The sequence below is a fragment of the Acomys minous genome, assembly GCF_964271855.1.
Source record: "Acomys minous genome assembly, chromosome: 1".
In the NCBI taxonomy this organism is placed as follows: Eukaryota; Metazoa; Chordata; class Mammalia; order Rodentia; family Muridae; genus Acomys; species Acomys minous.
Window position 1 is genome coordinate 187,527,153 of NC_140483.1, and position 20,080 is coordinate 187,547,232.

General features: G+C 40.6%; 2 protein-coding genes across 6 annotated transcripts in view; one reads left to right on the plus strand and one right to left on the minus strand.

Annotated features, from left to right (window-relative positions):
* The first annotated feature begins 66 nt into the window (after window positions 1–66).
* Window positions 67–20,080, plus strand: part of ATG4C (autophagy related 4C cysteine peptidase) — a 51,143-nt gene continuing 31,129 nt past the window's right edge. For 2 of the 5 annotated variants that reach the window (XM_084777200.1, XM_084777203.1), the window contains exons 1-4: window positions 195–332; window positions 13,551–13,685; window positions 15,933–16,016; window positions 18,046–18,279. In XM_084777200.1, coding sequence (XP_084633326.1) covers window positions 13,610–13,685; window positions 15,933–16,016; window positions 18,046–18,279 — 394 coding nt within the window. In that variant the 5' untranslated portion in view covers window positions 195–332; window positions 13,551–13,609. Of the gene's footprint in view, window positions 333–9,047; window positions 9,887–13,550; window positions 13,686–15,932; window positions 16,017–18,045; window positions 18,280–20,080 lie in introns of all 5 variants that reach the window. The other 3 variants (XM_084777202.1, XM_084777201.1, XM_084777204.1) reach the window with 3 other exon arrangements.
* On the minus strand, window positions 14,253–14,701 carry LOC311593340 (large ribosomal subunit protein eL30-like). Its single transcript, XM_084774545.1, has one exon. It carries the CDS (start codon window positions 14,639–14,641, stop codon window positions 14,294–14,296), a length of 348 nt encoding a protein of 115 aa, XP_084630671.1. The 5' UTR covers window positions 14,642–14,701; the 3' UTR covers window positions 14,253–14,293.

Here is a 20,080-nt window from a genome sequence, read left to right on the forward strand (position 1 = left end):
AAGCCCAGTAGTTACAGCTACCGGGGACAGCAGTAAATCCTAACACTGGGGTGCCACTCACAAATGCATGGCTCCAGGAAATTCGCTTGCAACCCCGGAGCTTAGGGCCTCCGACAGGGCTGCCGGCAAGAGTCAGGCCTACGGAGGCGTTGGCGTCCCGCGGTACGGTGGCCGCGCAGGGCCGCGTCCCGCACGTCCCGCGGTGAGTACGCGCGGCTCCGCACTACAGCTGGAGCCCGAGCGCGTCCTGGTGTGGGAACTCCTGCGCACCTGTACAGTTATTCAGTCCTGTGTCGCCGAGGGGTCGGCTTGAGGCTGGCGGAGCGGAGAAGGTTGGAGCTTGGTGTTTGTAGTCTCCGAATCGCCGGTTATGGGGGCCCTACCCTGGGTGCAGACCGGTGGCCAACCGTCTGGGTTCCTGGAGGGTTTTGTAGCTTCTCTCAGTTCTGCTTCCTCATGGGGGTTATCTTCTGAGATCCCTTCGCCTTCCAGTGGCCCGCTGCTCTATCCGTCTTCACCAGGAGGTGTTTTGTCCCTAACTGCCTTATCCCATTGACTCTTCTCTGTGCCCCTGGTCTCACTGCCCAGTTTCTCTTCATCTAAAACCACCACCACCAAAAAAAAAAAAAAAAAGTGTGTGTGTGTGTGTGTGTGTGTGTGTGTGTGTGTGTGTGTGTGTGTGTTGGGTGATGGTGGTGGTGTAACGTTAGCTCTCAATTTGTCCATCTGTAGCCCCATTGCCCCTTTGGAGTGTTTGTAAACCCAGTCTGTCACACTCTATATATACCCTGGCTGTACTAATAGTGCTGACTTTCTCAAGCCTACCCGCTTCTGAGGGTTTTTGAAGTTGGGAGCTTCCTCTTGGGGTCAGCTCAGCATGACCCTGTTTGAGTTTATATCTCAGGGTTTCTTTGTCTTACATTTTTTGTTGTTTGTTGATTACTCTCCCACGTAGGGTTCATTGCTACTTCGGAGTTAAGAATATACAGTCTTGTGGCTTTTTAATATTTGAATTATTTATGCGGGAATTTTTCTTCTGTTTGCTTATCTTTTCTGACCTTACATTCCCGTGGGGTTTTGGAATTGATTTCGGGTCAGCTGATAGCAGGTAGACACAGGAGTGATCTTTCCTGCCGGCTGCTTGTGGTTTGTAATTAGATTATGAGTCTTCGGACATGCCCAGAGGGATTGGAAAGGCTTTGAAATGTCGTCTATATGTTAAAAAAAAAAAAAAAGAAGAAGAAAGAAATGTTGTTTATGTATTTTCTGAGTTTCATATTATAAAGCTTCCCCACCCACACACAAGGAGGAGCTTTAGTTAGTCCAGTGTCAGAATTGTAACTGACTGCTTCACCTGCCATAAAAAGTTAAAAGTTGGCCGATGTGAGGAATTGTGTAAGTTAGTAAAAAGAGTTTAGAGGCCACTTGATTGGTGCTTTTTAAAGAATAAAATTGGATGCACATACATGTTATATATATGTATATGATATTTATGTGTGTCATTTTATTGTGTGTGTTTTCTACACACATGTCTGTTCATCATGTGTGTACCTGGTACTCACCGAAGTCAGAAAAGGACATCTGATCTCCAGGAACTGGAGTTACAGATGGTTGTGAGCCACCATGTGGTGCTGAGACTCTAACCAAGGTTACTCTAGGAAGACTAGCCAGTGCTCTTAGGCACTGAGCCAACTCTCTACCCAGATGCAATTATATTGGAAAATATTTTGTGATACTTCATTTTGAAGCTTTGTTTGTTCTAAGTAGTCTGATAGCTTTGCTTACCATTTTTGTGTTACTATTTGCTTTTGTGATGCCATTTGGAAGCTTTGTTCTAAGTAGTAGTCTGATAGCTTTGGTTAACATTATTTGCTAATGTTATACAGATAGATATGTTGTGTCTTATCTTCTGGGAACCTTGCAATTCAAGTGATTTTTGCCACTCCCTGTCTAATTACTGAGTGACAGTGTTTCTCTTAGATAGTTTTATTGTTTTGCTTTTGTCTCACTATGAAGCCTGGGCTGACTCCAGCTGCCTGCCTATCTCAGTGTCCCAGTGCTGGGCTTACACGCTTGCTCTGAGTCTCATTCTTCTTAAGAGATACAATCTGTAACTGCCAATAAAATGTAAACATACCCTTCTGAGTTGGAATTATTCCTAATCTGAAATAGTTTCACTTATGTTTAAGATGATAAGCTGTGTAATATTTTAGAATTGGTGCGTTCCTGTAATTCCAGCTGTCAGGAGGCTGATGTAGGAGTAGTAGTTCCATGAGTTTGAGGCCAGGCTGGGATACAGTTTATTCTAGCTCAGTTTGGGCAATAGAGTGAAACTCTGTCTCCAAAACATAACATAACAAACAATAAACCCTAAACCACCCAACAAAAAAAGGACCACCTCAAATAAACAAAACCTAACATTTTTTATTTTCAGAATGAATACACTTATGGAATTCTTTATTGGAAAAAAGTAAAAAGCTACACAAGGACATCATTTTTATATGTATATTTCTCTGAGAGTCTTGAGTTTCAAGTTGACTTTTTCCTGAAATTTTAGTCATTTACTGGATTCTTACTATTTATGAAGTCATGACATTTATTGATCGCAATGTCCTGCCTCTATGACTTATCCCTGTACTATATAATTTCAAAGTATTATCTCCACATTATATGAATTCAGTGAGCTATTATTATTTATATTTTATAAACAAAGATACTAAAGCTCAAAGAGTTTAAGTCCAGTGCTTTTTGATGCTTCCCAAAGCACCAAAGCTGCAAATTTTTTCTTCTTTATATTGGAATGCATAAAGAACATTAGTTTGGCAAATATGTGATAAGCAGCACATTTTATATATATCCATATCTATCTGTCTGTTTATCTACATCTATTTATTTTATATCTATTAATCTATATTTATCATCTGTCCTTCCATCTATCCATTTTACATGTATTTATCATCTGTCATCCCCAAACAAAATTTTATCTGTTTCTTAAATAGTGGATAGGAATTTTGATAAGTAAAAATTGTGAGGAAAGCAATTCCAGGTGGAAGCATGAAGTGAACAAACCCCTAAAGCGGAATGGTGGAGGCTCAGGATTAGAAAGACAGTAACAGCCTGCTTCCATGCGTCAGTTGTCACACATTGAGCAGGTATATAAGGCCTGCATTTGAAGAAAAACACTTTTTCAAGTGAACCTATGGCAAGGGCTCAGACACAAGGGGATGAGTTGCATAGATACTGAACGATTGATCACATTGAGAATGGAAGGAATTTGAGAGTGGTTAGGGAAAGAACCCGTGGCAAGTATTTGCAAATGTTGAGTTGTGAGGATGGCTAGTTGTCAGGTTTGAAGGAAGAAGACCAGGTGGGTGTCTTGCAGATTCGCCTGTTTTTATCAAATCATAGGATTTTTTTTTCAAAATGTACTACTATTTTATGATTAAGCAGGCCAAGACTGTCAACTATATGATGGGTTTTGGTCTCAGCGTTAAGTTGCAAAATTCTGTTACCAGAATTTTTATGTCTTCTTACTCCTTATGTTGGAAGGTGAGCTTTGTAACCACTTTATTTTTAGGACTAGTTATGAATCTGTTTGTAGTCTTTACCACACATCTAACTTTTATTTGTTAATTAGGCATTCTTCCAGGATGCCTAATGAACACCCTATTGCTGTGATAAAACATCATGACCAAAAGCAAGTTGAGGAGGACAGGGTTTATTTGTCTTACACTTCTACAGTGTAGTCCATCATTAATGGAACTCAAACAGAGCAGGCACCTGGAGGCAGGAACTGATGCGGTGGCCATGGAGGGATGCTGCTTTCCTCATTGCTCATTAGGACTTGCTCAGCCTGCTTTTTTATAGAACCCAGGACTACCAGCCTAGGGATGCCACCACCCACCATGGGCTGGGGCCTCCCCCATCAATCACTAATTAAGAAAATGCCTTATAACCGGATCTTATAGAGGCATTTTCTCAATTGAGGTTCACTCCTTTCAGATAATTTTTTAAAAAAAAGATTTATTTTATTTATTATTATGTATACAGTGCTCTGCCTGCACATACAACTGCAAACCAAAAGAGGGCATCAGATCACCTTATAGATGGTTGTGAACCGCCATGTAGTTGCTGGGAGTTGAACTCAGGACTTCTGGAAGAGCAGTCAGTGCTCTTAACCTCTGAGTCATCTCTCCAGCCTCCTCAGATAACTTTCATTTGTGCCAAGTTGACATGAAACTAGCCAGCACAGTAAGTAAAATAATCTATCACATTCGAGTTTTCTGTGTAATAGAGAAGGCAGGCATACACCAGATAGTCAAATTTGAAGTTGCAGCTATGTCAAATGATATTACAAACGGACTTGATGCTCTTTATTCTTAGAAAGAATATAATTTAGAGGGGGAGATGGAAGATGTGAGAGCCCAGTAAGGAGAGTGTTAGACTAGCCTACACGTGGGAGGAAGTTCTGGAGAAGATGATAGTCAAGTCAGAAGCCAATGGATATAGGAGGTGAGGAAGAAGATGTCATAAGTACCCCTCGGTACTTATAAGAGATCTTGATAGATTGTGGTGCATTGTTTGAGATAGGGATAAACCTTTGTTATTGGTAGTTTTATTGTGGCAGCTATATTAAAGATTTTTTTTGGTTAATTTTTTCCTTCTGTGTCATTGCTTTAACGCGCGCTCGCGTGCATGTGTGTTTGTATGTAAGGCAGTGTTTCACTATGTAGCCAGGCCTGGAACTTATTGTGCAGACCAGAATGGCCTCAACCCCACAGAGATCTGCCTGCCTCTGCCTCCTGAGTTTAGTATATTTGAATATCACAAATATTCTTTTGGTAGTCTTTGAATGCAGAAGTGTGGAGCTGTAGGTGAAGGCATCTGGAAATATGTTGGCATCTGTTTTGAATCTACATGTGACATACTAAAACCATTTACAATAGTAGGTATGGCCTTGTTGGAGGAAATATGTCGCAGCGAGCAGGCTTTGAGGTTTCAAATGCTCAAGCCAGGCCTAGTGTTGCGCTCTCTCTCTCTCTCTCTCTCTCTCTCTCTCTCTCTCTCTCTCTCTCTCTCTCTCGCTCTCTCTCTCTCTCTCTCTCTATCTATCTATCTCTATCTCTATCTCTATCTCTATCTCTTTCTCTATCTCTCCCTGCTGCCTTCAGATCCAGATGTAGAGCTCTAAGCTCCTTCTCCAGCACCGTGTCTGCACGCGCGCTGCCATGCTTCCACCATGACGAGAGTGGACTGAACCTCCGAATCTGTAAGCCACCTTTATGCTATGGTCATGGTGTCTCTTCACAGCAGTGAAACCCTAGCTAAGACAACGAATGGTACTTTATTAAATAGACTTTATTGCTGTTTTTTGACTTGAGATTTGGCAGTAAATAGGGCATCTCTATACATTCTAACTTTGCTTGTTTGATTCATATATAAGTACAAATGTACATAGAGGTATACAGATACGCTTTTTCCTTGAGCATCTCTCAAGTGTGTGATTTATGGCTCTAGACTATATTCCATTAAAGATATTGTGTTCAAAGTTATATTATCAATTTAAAATAGGTCTAGTAAACTACTTTTTAATAGATTATAAAATCAATTATCTATAAAACTACTAAAATAGACATAATGTAAATTTGATCATAGTATGTAGTTACTGAGAACTCAGGAGCAGTTATATCCACTGAAGAACATGTAAGATTTTATTATTATTATTTATTTATTTTTACCTTTGTAAAGATTTAAACCTTTGGGTCTGATTTAAACAAACAAACAAACAAAAAAACCCTCAACAACAAATTCTATTTGTAAGCCAAAGCGACTGTGTTGGTTAATGCTTTAAACAATGCTCTTCTGTGGAGTGATGACACAATTCAAGCATTACTCTTTAACAATAGACAATTGTTGAAGGTACTAACACATTTCTGAGTGCTATATGTAGTGTTTTCCTGCATTATGTTCAGAATAGAAAGATGCATTTGTGTGTTTTTGTGTCTGACCAGTGCAGTTGTAGCTGTGTTTGTCCTGAGACACTATTTATGTGTGATGCTGTCACTGGTAAGGGGACATTTCTCCCATCACACTTTGTATCTCTGTTGTGATACATGACCATTTAGTGCTATGCCATTGGCATATAAAAATAGGTGAAGGCAGGACCTGAGTTTCATGGCTTGATTTGTCTTCCTTAGTGCCTTGCTTCTCAAATATTTGGTGAATGAGCATGATATTTTGTGTTTAATGGTATGTAGTTACTACCAGTGGAGTCTTTCTTGGCAAAAGTGATCAGTGAAAGAGTTTATCCATATTATTTATAAACTCCAAACTCACTGTCTTATTTCATTTTAAATCTCTCTATTTCTCTATCTCTCTATCTATATTTATTTATTGTTCATCATCTTCATCTATCTATCTATCTATCTATCATCTACCTACCTACCTAATGAGTATGTGTTTGCCTGTATGTGTGGCACTACATGCATGCTTGGTACCTCTGGAGACCAGAATATGGTGTTGGATCCCTGGGGTTAGAGTTATAGATGGCTGTGAGATGCCATGTTGCTCCTGGGAACTACATGGGTTCTCTGCAAGAGCAGCCAGTGCTCTTAACCATTGAGCCATGTCTCCAGCCCCAGTATACCTTGTTTTAAACTTAGCCTTCTCCATTTGGTTTCTCATTTCTGTTGGCATGACCGTTGTCTTCCTAGACAGATTGCAAGTCTCTGAGTTATTCAGGACTCTGTCTTGTGTGTGCATACCTGCATGACCCATTCTTGCCATGTTGTCATTCCCACTGTTTCAGCCTTATGCCATTGCCCCATTTCTACCCCCTCAGCAGCACTGTGATTAGGTCTTCAGTCTACAGCCTTCTGATCTGTTAAAGGAATTGGGAGTTGGAAGTTGAGTGTTGTGGTTAATTTAGAAATATTTATTATTAGGATAATTACTATTACGGCGGTATTTTCTAACCTGTTAACAATCAATGAAAACACAGACACCTGATGTATTTTAGACTAAGCCTTTACCTAGGCAGATGTTACCTCCTAAGCCATCCTCCAGTAACTCCCACTCTCCATCCCATTGCACCTGCTCCTAATAATTTCTATTTGTGCTACCTCCCACTCACAGTCCCAAAATACCTGCTAATGTTCTCCACCTCTTTCCATGAGGAACCTCAGAGTCCCTTCTCTGGGCCGCGTGGCTCTGTTCCTCTCCCATGGCGATTCTCCTCCTCCTCCTTCCTTCCTCCTTTTCCCCCAGTATTCTCTCTGCCTCAAAGCCCATGGAACCATCACTCAGCCCCTTCCTTCTGCATTTCCCAGGTGTATTTATTCAGTCAATCAGGGAAGAAGGTTCAGGTCACTAACAAGATGTTACGAGCCAGCAGTTAGCATCAGAATACATCAGACCAATCTCCACCAGTTAAGAGAAATCACTGACAGATTGGAGGGTATTAGACAGGACCAGTGATCAAGAGCTATTCATGATTTTTAACACCTTCTAGTTAATAGATGTTCTGGAAGTTCCTTCTCAGTCTGGAAATTTGTGTACACTTCAGTTCTTACAATGTTGATTTTTATGGATAGACTGAATATTTAACAGCTTGGCAAGCTGCATTTTTAAATTGTGAAATCTTCAAGTGTTTGTAGTTGACTTGAATTGATCATAAGTTACTGAGGTCATGACATAACATTTGTTTATCAAAATGTAGTAAATACTGTATATATTAGAGACAAGATCAAGACAATACAGGTGTGTACAGGTGGCACACACAGGTGCCACAGGACAGGTGTGTGGGAATGTGTATCTGCTTGGTACTGTTCTCTCTACCATTTGGATTTAAGATGATGTTTAAATATTACATTTCACTTAGGTCATTGTGAAATACCTGTATCAACATAATGTTTTCAGGTGGAGGACGTGAGGAACCCTCAAAGTGTTTACTAGATGCATTCTTGGGGCTAAGCTATTATATATACTATTGGTTTTGCCATTTGGCCTTCATTGTGTTCTGACTTTGTTCTGAGGATACGTGTCCCCTTTGTCTTGTGTTGCTGCTTGCATTTAGATTTTTTTTTTCTCTTTGTTTTAGTGCCATCAGCTTGTCCCCTAGCTCTAAGAGGAGACAGCTGGTGTAGCTATTAGCACCCCTGCCTCTTTTACATTAAGCATGTCATTTTAAGGGGGATTTACATTGTTTAGAGTTTAAACTGAGAGCATAAAAATAGATGATTGGCAGATGTAGGAGGGAAGTGGAAGTGGATACAGTGTTAGTATTTCTATAAATAAAGAACTGAGATGGAAGTCAGGCATGGGGGCACACGCCTTTAATCCTAGCACTCTGGAGGCAGAGGCACGGGGATCTCTGTGAGTTCAAGGCCAGCCTGGTTTACAAGGCGAGTCCAAGACAGCCAAGGCTACACAGAGAAACCCCGTCTTGAAAAAGTAAAAAAAAAAAAGAGAGAGAGAGAGAGAGAGAAAGAGAGAGAGAGAGATTAGAAAGCAAAGATGATAGCTGATAAGGGATTGGCATTTATTAATAAAAATGTAGGCATGTTCCGTCCCCAGCACTCACACTGCATAGCTCACAGCTGCCTGGAACTCCAGCTCCAGGGGGATCTGATGCCTCTGGCCTCCACAGGCCCCTGTGTGTGCATACTACCCTACCCCATGTATGATAGTTAAAAAGAATAAAAACATCTTAAAATACAAGCATAAAAGAGGTGATGAGTGGAAAACTTAGAGTAGACTTTACTATTCATATTATTTAATGGTGTAGCAAACTGAGGGCTCGTGATGTGGGCCAGTGGGTAAAGCTGCTTGCTGTGCATGCTTGATCTGGGTTTGAGACCCAGAACCCACAGAACAGACCTCAAAAACCATCCTGTGACCCCTCCACACATGCTCTGTAGCACGAGCATGTCCCTGACTTCTCTCTCCACCCTCGCTCTTCCTTTCCTTGTCTCCCTCTCCTTCCATACAGTATTAATCAATACAGTTTAAGAATTCTGAAGCAACTTTTACATTTCCTTTTGCTACAGAATCTCTGTTGAGGAAGGAGCCCAGGCCTATGCGTGTGCACACCGTGATGAAGAAGTGCTTTGTACAGCCATTCCCTGTGGTTCTATCTACAGCTTTCTGGCTTTAAATCCTCAGTGGCTAAAACATTCCAACTATTGCCTGTTGGGAGAGGCTGATTACCTTCACCTCAAGAGTCCTCAAGGGCCTTGGCTTGAATGCCCTCTTACTTTCCAGTTTATAATCTATCAGCTGCCCTGGCTCATAGTTAAGGACAGAAAGATGACTGAAAATGAGCGCTGTGCTGAAGAACTTGACTTAGTCATCTCTCTGCTGTGCACATCATTAACAGTAAAGTTGAAGAGTAAACTTCCTCCGGATGATCCTTTAATATGTATTCATGCAGTGCAATTGGAGTAATCTCCTTTCCCGTGAGATCATCCATCCTAAAAACGTCGTTGTCACTGATCGTGGTGGCACATGCTTTTCATCCCAGCAGCAGAGGGAAGAGATAGGTAGAACTCTGTGACGTTGAGGACAGCCTGAGCTACATAGAGAGACTCTGTCTCAAAAACAGAAACAAAAACCAACCAACCAAAACAACAACCAAACAGAAGATTTGTCAGAAATGCAGACATGGAGCTGATAGCCAGTCAGTTGTAGTAGGCATTACAAATATCTATTTGAGAAAGCATTTACTGACTCTATAACATTTTAAACTGTTAAAAGAAAAAAACCATTGGCACCATCTAAGAAGAAACCCAGCGGTGTGATGTTTGTAACATCAGCTATATAGAATCAGCCTGACACAGGCCAGTCAGGCCAGGCATCAATACTAGAGGGTTTGAAACACACTGAAAATGTGGTGTTACCTGTGCTTTCTAGACTAATGAAATAATTTTACCTTTCTTTAAATCAAGGTTTCTTAAGTAGTCCCTGCTGGCCTTGAACTGCTAGCCCCGGTGGCTTTTCTGCCTCAGCTTCCAAAGAGGCCAGCCATCATAGGTACATGCAACTTGCCTTGAAGCTTGCACAAATTGGCTTCAATTAATTAATTTTTAAAAACTTGGCCAGGCAGGGTGGCACATAGCTGTCCTCCCAGTACTCAAGAGGTCGAAGGTGGGTAGCAAGTTCCTGGCTGGCCTGGCTTCCATAGTGGGATTTCCTGAAGCAAACAACAGCTAGGGAAGTTTCTGGAGAGGGAAATGGCGATGGTAAGGGGAGATCAGAACTTTATAATAAGACAAATAATCAGTGTTTTCCTGAAGAAAAAAATATCACTGTGTGTGTGTGTGTGTGTGTGTGTGTGTGTGTGTGTGTGTGTGTGTGTGTGTGTGTGGCTTGTTTATAGAGGTCAGAAGACAACTTTGGGGGGTTGGCCTTGGGGCCTGGAGATCAAACTCAGGCCTGCAGGTTTGCCCAGCAAGCGCTTGTACTCACTCAGCCACCTCAGTATCCTCGCCCCACCCTACTTTAAGGTGAAACTACGTTAGTGATTTAACAAAAGAGATCTGTAGTTTTCCTCTACTCAAAGCTGCCCTGAGAGTTTAATTAAGGTGAGGTTTGTACATGACTAGCTGAATCTGACTGGAGACTTTGTAATGTCTTCATTGTAAAGTTTTTCTGCATCTAGATGAGTGATGACAATTAAAAGCTGAATTCCATCATCTCCATCAGTTTCATGTTCTCTGCGTTGGTGCCAGATGACAAAATCACCTGCAGGGAACCCTCAGTTGAACCCAAGATGTGAGCTTCCTGCTTTGGGGAAGCTGCCTAAGTGAGAGAAGGAAAGCCTTCCCAGAGACGGGGTGATTGAACTTTTGTGTTTAGGATTTATTTATTTTTATTTAATGAGTGTGTACGTCTTGCCTGAGGTTGAGGAAGGTGCGGTGTGGAGACTAGGAGTTGGTGTTGAATCCCAGATCTGCAGTTACAGTTGTGAGCCACTGTGTGGGTGCTGGGAACTGGTCCACAAGAACAGACAGTGCTCTTAACTGCGGAGTCATCTGCCCAGCTCCTGACTGGGATGTTTTAAAGAACAATAATCATAATAAAATGTTCAGAAAAACAAAAGAGTAGCTCTCAAGGTAAGTTTTCTTCAAAAGAGGGAGTTGGGCGAGTGCTTTTTGAACCCTAAGCCTTTTCTCCTCTGCCAGCCGGTCCAGCACTTCAGTCTTCTGAACAGACTCCCAGTGCCTGATAAATAAGGAGTTTAATGATGGAAAAGCACCTGGGAATTTTTAATTTTTGAAATAAATGTATATGTGTGAGGGTTTTGCCAGTGCCCCATGTACACTGCTAGCAGAGCCTGAAATGGGCATCTGGTCTCCTACGTGTGGAGTTTGGGCCACTTGTGGGTTCTGGGACCTGCACCTGGTCCTGTGCAAGAGCAGCCAGGACTCTCCAGCCCCAGTTGTGAAGTTTTATCTCATGGATATGACTTGGTCTCAGGCTAGAGCTCTCATAGCATTTTCCGGCATTTTCTTTATCATCTCTACTTTTGGTGGGCTTGGTGTGCTTATTGGACTGTATTAATTTGGGCATAGCGGGTCAGAAACAAGTGTAGAGAATGTGGAGAGCAAGGCTAGCCATCTACTTATTTCGTGGTTTCAGTATGAGCTACTTTAGTTGAGTCAACTTTAGTCATATTGTTAGAGTTTAGTACCAAACCAAATGTTACATGTTTTGTAATTCTTTTTTAGAAGATTAATTTATCATTTATACAGTATTCTGCCTGCACATGTGCCTGCACGCCAGAAGGCAGCATCAGATCACATAATAGATGGTTGTGAGCCACCATGTGGTTGCTGGGAATTGAACTCAGGACCTTTGGAAGAACAGCAAGTGCTCCTAACCTGAGCCATCTCTCCAGCCCAGTGTTAACTTTATCATCTCAGCAGTTTGTTTTTGAGTAATTTGGTTATTAATTCATTCATTCATTTAGTGTATGTTTGTACAGTACATCCATAGAGGTCACAGGAAAACTTTCAGAAGTCATTTTTGTTCAACCATGTGGGTTTTTGGAATCAAAGTCAGGTTGTCTGGTGTGGTAGCAAGCACCTTTTACCCACTGAGCCATCTCATTGGCCCTAATTTTGTTATTTTAAAAGAGACTTAGCTAAGCATTTTGGCTTGTGCCTGTAATCTCAGACAAATCTGAAACAAAAGGATTATGAGTTTTAAAAAAGTCATCTGGGTGTCAACAATTTAAATAATAAAAATAAATTACACAGGTAGAGATTTTAGTTTGTAGACATTTCCACGTAAAGTGTTTTTGGAATTTTCTATGTTATTGACTCCCACCATTTGAATACATGATTAATACTGATATTTTTCTTTTCCTTTTTGAGAACTTGTAACTTTTCCAATTTCTCCTCCAGGCTGTTGTTAGAATGAAAGAAACAAAACCCCACAGAATCTAATTCTCTTGTCACTGCTTATCGTTGCCTGCAGGTCCTGTGCACCCCACTCCCTTAACCCTTTAACTTCACTCCACTCCAGGGCTACAGTTGTAATTTGTTCATCTTTCAGATTATATCATATATCTCAATTTTCCTTCGGGTTATAAATTTAAGCCATCCTTCTTGTTTTTTAAATGCTTCAGTATTGAAACAGGAAGATAATATAGAACTTGTCACACTTTCAAAGGAAAAGATTAGATATAGTTACATGAAAGTAAGGACTACTTAATGGAAGTGGAAGTTGCCATTTTGATGGCAGCCAACATTTCAGCCAGATTCCAGTCAGTTTCTCTAACTACAAATGGAGAAGCCTTGGGTGTTCCTGCAAGCATTAAAGCTGCGTTTCAGGTGCTTTATTGTATTCATTTGTGAGCTCTGGGGTCCTTATTGCTTGGTTATATGGTCATTTTATTTTATATACTTTACAGTAAATATTTATAGACTATCATATTCTAGAAGAAGTCTGCGAAATGATCAAAATCCATCCTTCCTTCCTTCCTTCCTTCCTTCCTTCCTTCCTTCCTTCCTCCCTTCCTTTAGCAAGGCCATTATAGTTCAGGCTAGCCTCAGATTTGAGCTCACTACTCAGCTGAGGATGACCTTGAACTTCTGATCCTCTTGTCTCTCCCTCCAGAATGCTGGGATTTCAGATGTGCACCACTAGTCCTGGTTTATGTGGTGATTGAAAATAAGCTTGGAATTACACACAGATTTTGTGCATGCTAGGCAAGCACTCTACCAGCGGAGCTACAGCCTCAGCTTGTTTTGCTCATTTTCAGTTTAAATTATACTTAATAAGTTAAATGGCCGGGCATCGTGGCACACGCCTTTAATCCAGCACTCGAGAGGCAGAGGCAGGTGGATCGCTGTGAGTTCGAGGCCAGCCTGGTCTACAAAGTGAGTCCAGGACAGCTAAGGCTACACAGAGAAACCCTGTCTCAAAAAAAAAAAAAAAAAAAAAGAAAGAAAGAAAGAAAGAAAGAAAGAAAAGTTAAATAACTTTAGCATTATGGCACCACATAATATGTACTGTTTATTTATTTGCCTTATTTTTTTTTCTTTTAGTAAATTGAACTTTACAAAAGAATGGAATCAAGTGATGGCTTTTTCTTTAGAATTTGAATATGGAGGCTTCAGGAACAGATGAAGTCGACAAGCTAAAAACTAAGTTCATATCTGCTTGGAACAACATGAAATATAGTAAGTGCTGTGATTTAAGCATTGTATAAACTTACTTTATACAATGGACTATGGCTGGAATGTGGACAGTGCTGATGAGAGTCTCTTGAAGATAGTGGAAAATAATCCTGAACATTATTGCTTAGAGTCTCAGATACACTATATTGAAATGTGGGCATAGTGGCATATGCACCTAACCCCAGCATTCTGGAGGTAGAAGCAGGAAACTCTATGATTTCAAGGCTAGCCTGGTCTACATAGTGAGTTTTATATATAGAAAACATATGGTATGTACCCCTGAGATACCCAATTCTTCTCTTTGTTGAGATAAGGTCTCACTTAACTTTGGTTGTCCCTAACTATCTGGCTCAGGCTAGTTTTGAACTCATGATCTTCTTCAGCCCTCTGAGCACTGGAGTTCCATGTAAGTGGCACTGTGATCAGCCAGTAGTTTCTTTTTATATGATTCTTCATTGATTCCTTTTCTGAGGGAAGATTGCAGACTGTTGGCCAGAAGATGTAGGTAAAGAGTAATGATATAGGGAAAGTGAAAAGTTTCTTCTTAAAGATTTTTTTTTTTTCCAAAAAGGAGCTCTGGCAAAGTTTTATTAAAGGAAAACTTTCCTGGTTTACTTGTCACCAGTCTGTTCTGGCATGCTTCTAATAATATCAGAATCACCTGTGTCAATGATAGCCAGTGTGCATACTCTGTAGTATTTTCCACACGCTGTGCCCAATTCAATATTATTGCCACTGTAGTGATGGACACTAGTTTTAGCCAACATGGCATAGTATTCTATTTCAGATTTCCTCAAAACTGGGCAGTTGTTGGCGAGGATAACCAATTTTGCTTTGCCTTGTCTGATCATCTTCAGAGTCTGTTTGTATCCCAGGACATACTTTCCACTTTTCATAACAAGCTGGAGCCTAGAGTTGATCGACTCCAGAGACTTTTTCGTCTTCTTTGCAGCCACCATCTTCCTGCCTTAGGTGCGGGACAATCCCCAACCAAGATGGCCGGGGAGCGAGAAAGGGCTTTTTTTTTTTTTTAACTTGAGCTTGTTTTTATGAGTTTTTGCAAAACTTGCTTTTCGGGAAAGGAGATAGCTGATGTTTTGGAGCTTTGAACTAATATTTTTAAAAAGATAATATATAGAAAGCCCTAGTCTATCTCCTGGTGTGCACACAACATATAAATACCCATGCCCTATTGGAGTTTAGGAGAAAGGGGGAAATTTAGGTTTAGGTGGGAAAGGGGGAAAACATCCCCAAAGACCACCCTGAAAGGAATAGAATTTAGATATATGGAGACTCTGGGAGGCGTTTTAGTCAGATGATAGTGTGAGACCAGGAGCACCACTGTGCCATGCTGACGCTCACCCTCAGGGGTCAGAGGCTCTTGTTCACTTGTACACTTGCTCAGCACTGTAGAGGGCCTCGGCTTCCGCCAGACATTCAGAATGGCACCTGCCATCATGGATGCCAAAGAGAACACCACCTCTCTCCCATTGCTGACAGATGGGAAGGGAGAAACCTGAGAATTAGGGTTTGTGACTTCAGTTGGGGCTGAGGACCATACGCTGAAAGCCCAGATGAGGATGTCCAAGCACCTGTATACATCCAGTCACATCAGAGACCGGTGTTTCCAGGTGGGCAGGCCTGCTATGGGTTTTCCTCTTCTCCAGGGGTTTTCAAGTCCTTTGCACCTTTAAAATATCTGAGATGGAAGACAATTCAAAATGTTGATAATCTTTGTTTTCTTAATGCTCAGAAGTTAGCACAAGGAGAAAGGAGTAGAGTTCCTATCTTTTCAGTTTATGCCAGAAGAGCATTGTGGCCTGTCAAAATAAATCAGAATCACTTTCTTCTCTTTTCATTTTTTTTAAAGTGGTAGATTATGTTTAAAAGACTGAAACTTATTTAAAATAGCAAGGGAAAAAAAGCCTCTAATTTTGTTTCATTGTCTAAATTTTTTTTGTTTTTTGTTTTTTGAGACAGGGTTTCTCTGAGTAGCCTTGACTGTCCTGGACTCACTTTGTAGACCAGGCTGGCCTCAAACTCACAGCAATCCGCCTGCCTCTGCCTCCTGGAGTGCTGGAATTAAAGGCGTGCACCACCACGCCCGGCTTCATTGTCTAAATATTTTGTAACATCTAAAAATGCATATTCTTAGTGACACTCATATCTTGAGGTCAACTGCAAAGAAAGAAACAGTGCAGGACTTTTACTTTGAAATCTTATGCTAGGACCCTCTTTTTCTCCATGCAGGTTGGGTGTTGAAAACAAAGACGTATTTTAGTAGAAATTCACCTGTTTTATTGCTTGGAAAATGTTACCATTTTAAATATGAAGGTAAGTGATAAATATGTAGAGCGTTAAAAAAATCTTTGAAGAGTTTCATTGCTAAGCTTTTTATTATTTTATTTCCAGATTAAACTAGTTTGACATGTTAACCACCTACGCTTTGTTTGACATAATGCATTACTATACGGATTGTTCCGTGTACATCCTGGGGATAAGGATCATGTCATCATGTTTCGACTTTGATTCTATTGAGCACTAACTGAATATTGCTGGAGTTGATGTGCTTGTGTTCTTTGTGGCGTTGTCTGGTAATGCCAGTGTGTGATCCTACGGGAGTGATCACCCTGGTGACGTCACCAAGGATCTGCCCAGTAGTCACAGTCCAACCTCTTTCTCCACAGTATTAAAACTCACTCAGGCTTTGTCAGTGCAGACTCTTTGCAGAGCTTTCCTTCATTTTGCCCTCTAGCTGTGGCGTCCTCCTCCCTGCTGCTGTCATGGCACCTATTCCCCATGACCTTCTCTTGTTCCCATCTCCTCTCCACTTAGACTTCTTCCCCACATAGTTCCCTTCTTATTTCTTCTTAAATTGGACCAGTATATCCCAGAGGTTCTGGTCGGTTTGTTTCATTTTCACTTAAATGTAGACATTCTTAAAGCTCCTTCCATCCAGTGGGATGACCCACTGGTCACTGAAGAGTGTGCTGCTCAGTCTCCGTCTGTTTGTATAGATTTTGTAGTTCTTGATATTTCTTAGTATTGTGTAATCCGCCTTGACTAAACCTCCAGTCTTATCAGCCATTTTATTTTCTTTTGTTTGTTTGCTTCCTTCCCCGCTTTTTATTGTGTGGTTCCTTGAAAGATTCTTCCTTCTTCTTCTTAAAGATCTTGGGACAAAGTTCACTTGGACTGACAGCTTCTCTGTAGTGTTTGGTGCTGACCAGGCCTGAGGAGGATGAGAAATGACTTACTTCTTGAGAGGAGATTGGAGAGGACGTCTCTGAGAGTCAGGAACTATTGCATCACGTTTTAAACAAATTTGAATGTCAAAAGTAGCATATTTAGACATATTGTGGTGCCATATTTAATTTCCAGGCACTTTTATTTGCCACTAACTTTAAGTTCTGTATAATATTGACAAAAAGTCATGTCAATGGAGGCTTGGCATTCATTTGTTTATTATCATAGATGAATACATATGAAGTTAGAGTGAAGGGGTGGGTGAAGGAGGAACAGAGATGAGTGCACTGTGCGACTCTCAGCCTTTACCGTCCTGCAGACGGCCTCCGGGTGCTGAAGTGCTTGGGCTTGATGTAGCCGCATGTATTTACTCTGTCACACACCTGCACACCAAGCCAGCCAGCGCTAATGCTTATTAGAATCTATTAGCGCTACTCAGTGTCTTTAGCTGCAGGCGAGAGGTGAGGAGGTTTCTACAGGAGTAACCAAGGAATGGTCGTTCACTTTGAGAAAAGTATTTTATAAGTTATTGGGCAAAGAAATGACTTTTTCATAGCAACTGTGTTAGAGATAAATAGGTTTGTAAAGGCCTTTAAAATGATATGTATAGATAGCAACAAAATCTGAAAATGATATTTGAACATAAAAGGACATTTATGTTTTAAGAATTTTATATTACTCTGTAACTTATTAATTTTGACTTTATAATTTGAGTATAAATATTCATGACAATATAATGTGCACCTCTTTAAAGTATGAACACATGTGATTATATACATTTTTACATATTGACAGGTCAAGACATCTTATTTGCAAGTCACATTTCAAAGAGCACTGTGTCCTGAGCCAACTGAGGTAGAAAGGTGTTTTACATTACCCTCTCATCCAGGAAGTGATTTTACACATGTGCAAGATGTTCACTGTTAACAGCACATTGCCGTTAACCCTTGTGTTGTTTCCTCAGTGTACAAAGCACCCCAGAGTTCATTCTCATTTGAAGAGACAGTGTAAGGCTGCTTTTCCTTTTGAATGAGACCAAACAGCGATGACATTGCCCTGATGCACACTTCCTCACCTGTCTTTACAGTATATAACTTACATTTTAAAAACTTTGTAGATGAGAACAGTATGCTGCCTGCAAGATCAGGATGCGCCATTGAAGACCACGTAATTGCAGGGAACGTCGAAGAGTTCCGTAAGGATTTCATTTCTAGAATATGGCTGACCTACAGGGAAGAGTTCCCTCAAATAGCAGCTTCCGCCCTGACGACAGACTGTGGCTGGGGCTGCACACTGAGGACTGGCCAGATGCTGCTGGCTCAAGGGCTCGTCCTGCATTTTCTTGGTAGAGGTAATGAAGTCTCTGTTTCTGGCCACTGTTGTTTTTATTTTGTCAGCTTGCATAGCACATCCAGCTCGCTGAGCTAATCCTAAGAGCTAATCTGTTACACACGTACATGTCCCCGACTCTCCTTTTGGGGCTGCAGATTCCACGTGGCTATCTGGTCACCACAGTGAAGTTAGTTCATATTTTATTGTTTTAGTTATGTTCTTCAGTTTATCATGTCCCAAGCAGAAGAATTTTTACTCTGGTTTATTTTCTTTGTACATGTCAGTAATTTTTATCTTCAAAATAATATTCTATAATAATAATAATATAAATTTAATAATAATAATAATAATAATAATAATAATAATAATAATAATAATAATAAGAAGAAGAAGAAGAAGAAGAAGAAGAAGAAGAAGAAGAAGAAGAAGAAGTAGTAGTAGTAGCAGCAGCAGTGGCAGCAGTGGCAGTAGTAGTAGTATAAATAGGGTCTCACTACACTGCCCTGACTGGCCTTGAACTCATTGTGTAGACTAGGCTGGCCTTGAATTCACAGAGATCAACCTGCCTTTGTCTCTCTAGTGCTGGGCATGTGCTACCACACCTGGCTATTTTTTTTATATTAAAGTTTTAGGCATATTCTTAATAAGAACATTATGTTTAGAGGTTTAAAAAGATTTTTTTAAATAAGTAAATGTGTGTATGTGTGTCTGTGTGGAGAGAGGAAGATGTCAGATCTCCACAGCTGGAGTCAGAGGCAGTTAGGAGCTGACTGAACCTACTTCCTTCACAAGAACAGAAAGTACTCTTTGCTGATCCATTTCTCCAGCCCAGTGCTCAGACTTCCTTCCTTTGTTCCTTCCTTCGTTCCTTTCTTTTATTGTAGTTTTTTGAGACAGAGTTTCTCTGTGTAGCCCTGGCTATCCTGGAACTTACTCTGTAGACCAGGCTGGCCTTCAACTTAGAGCTCCTCCTGCCTCTGTCTCCTGAGTGCTGGGATTAAAGGTGTGCTCCACCACTGCTCAGCTTGTGCTTAGACTTTCAAACCCTCAAAATTTTCATTGATATTCAACTTGTATTTACTTTCTAATGTCATTTTCTGATCAGTCAGTTTTTTATAATATATACTTTTGTAAGAAGGTTTTGTTTTAGTGTTTTAGGCTGTCATCTGTAGATACTACTAAATATTGTCAGATTTCTTTAAAGTGTTAGATAATACCCCTGTACAAGTAACTTTTCTATAAGAGATGATTGATGTTAATTTAGCAAGAAAGTTTGCTGGTAGTGTTACTAATATTTTAAAAAAGGGTTTTATTTTTAAGAAGTTTTACACATTGGAGACTAAGCTCAGGGCCTTGGCTATATGCCAGGAAAGTGTACTAAACCCCAGAAAGAAAGACTCCATTCAGGCCAGTTTTCTGGGGTGGTTTATTTTGGTCTTGCATACTCACAAACAGAGATGGGGATGTTTATTCCTGAATGGATCTCTGAACCTGTGGTTTAATCTAAACTTAAAATGATTTGCTTCATTAACTTACAGAGAAAGTTTGAAGATTTCCATGTTATTAAAAACAGTGAGGTGACACTTATATTTGCTGTGCTTAGATGTCACATGTATGCCCTGGCTTTATTCTCTAGCTTTTAATTTACTAGAGAACTACTTGGATTACTTTCTAACAACCATCATGGTACTCTGAAAGACAATATGTCATTGATGTCACCTATCCTCTTGCTCATGTGTTTGTTGTTTTGTTTCATAAGCACATCTTGCTGTTTGGCTCAGCCGGGTCCAGAAGGTTACCCTGTCCTGCTCCCTGCCTGG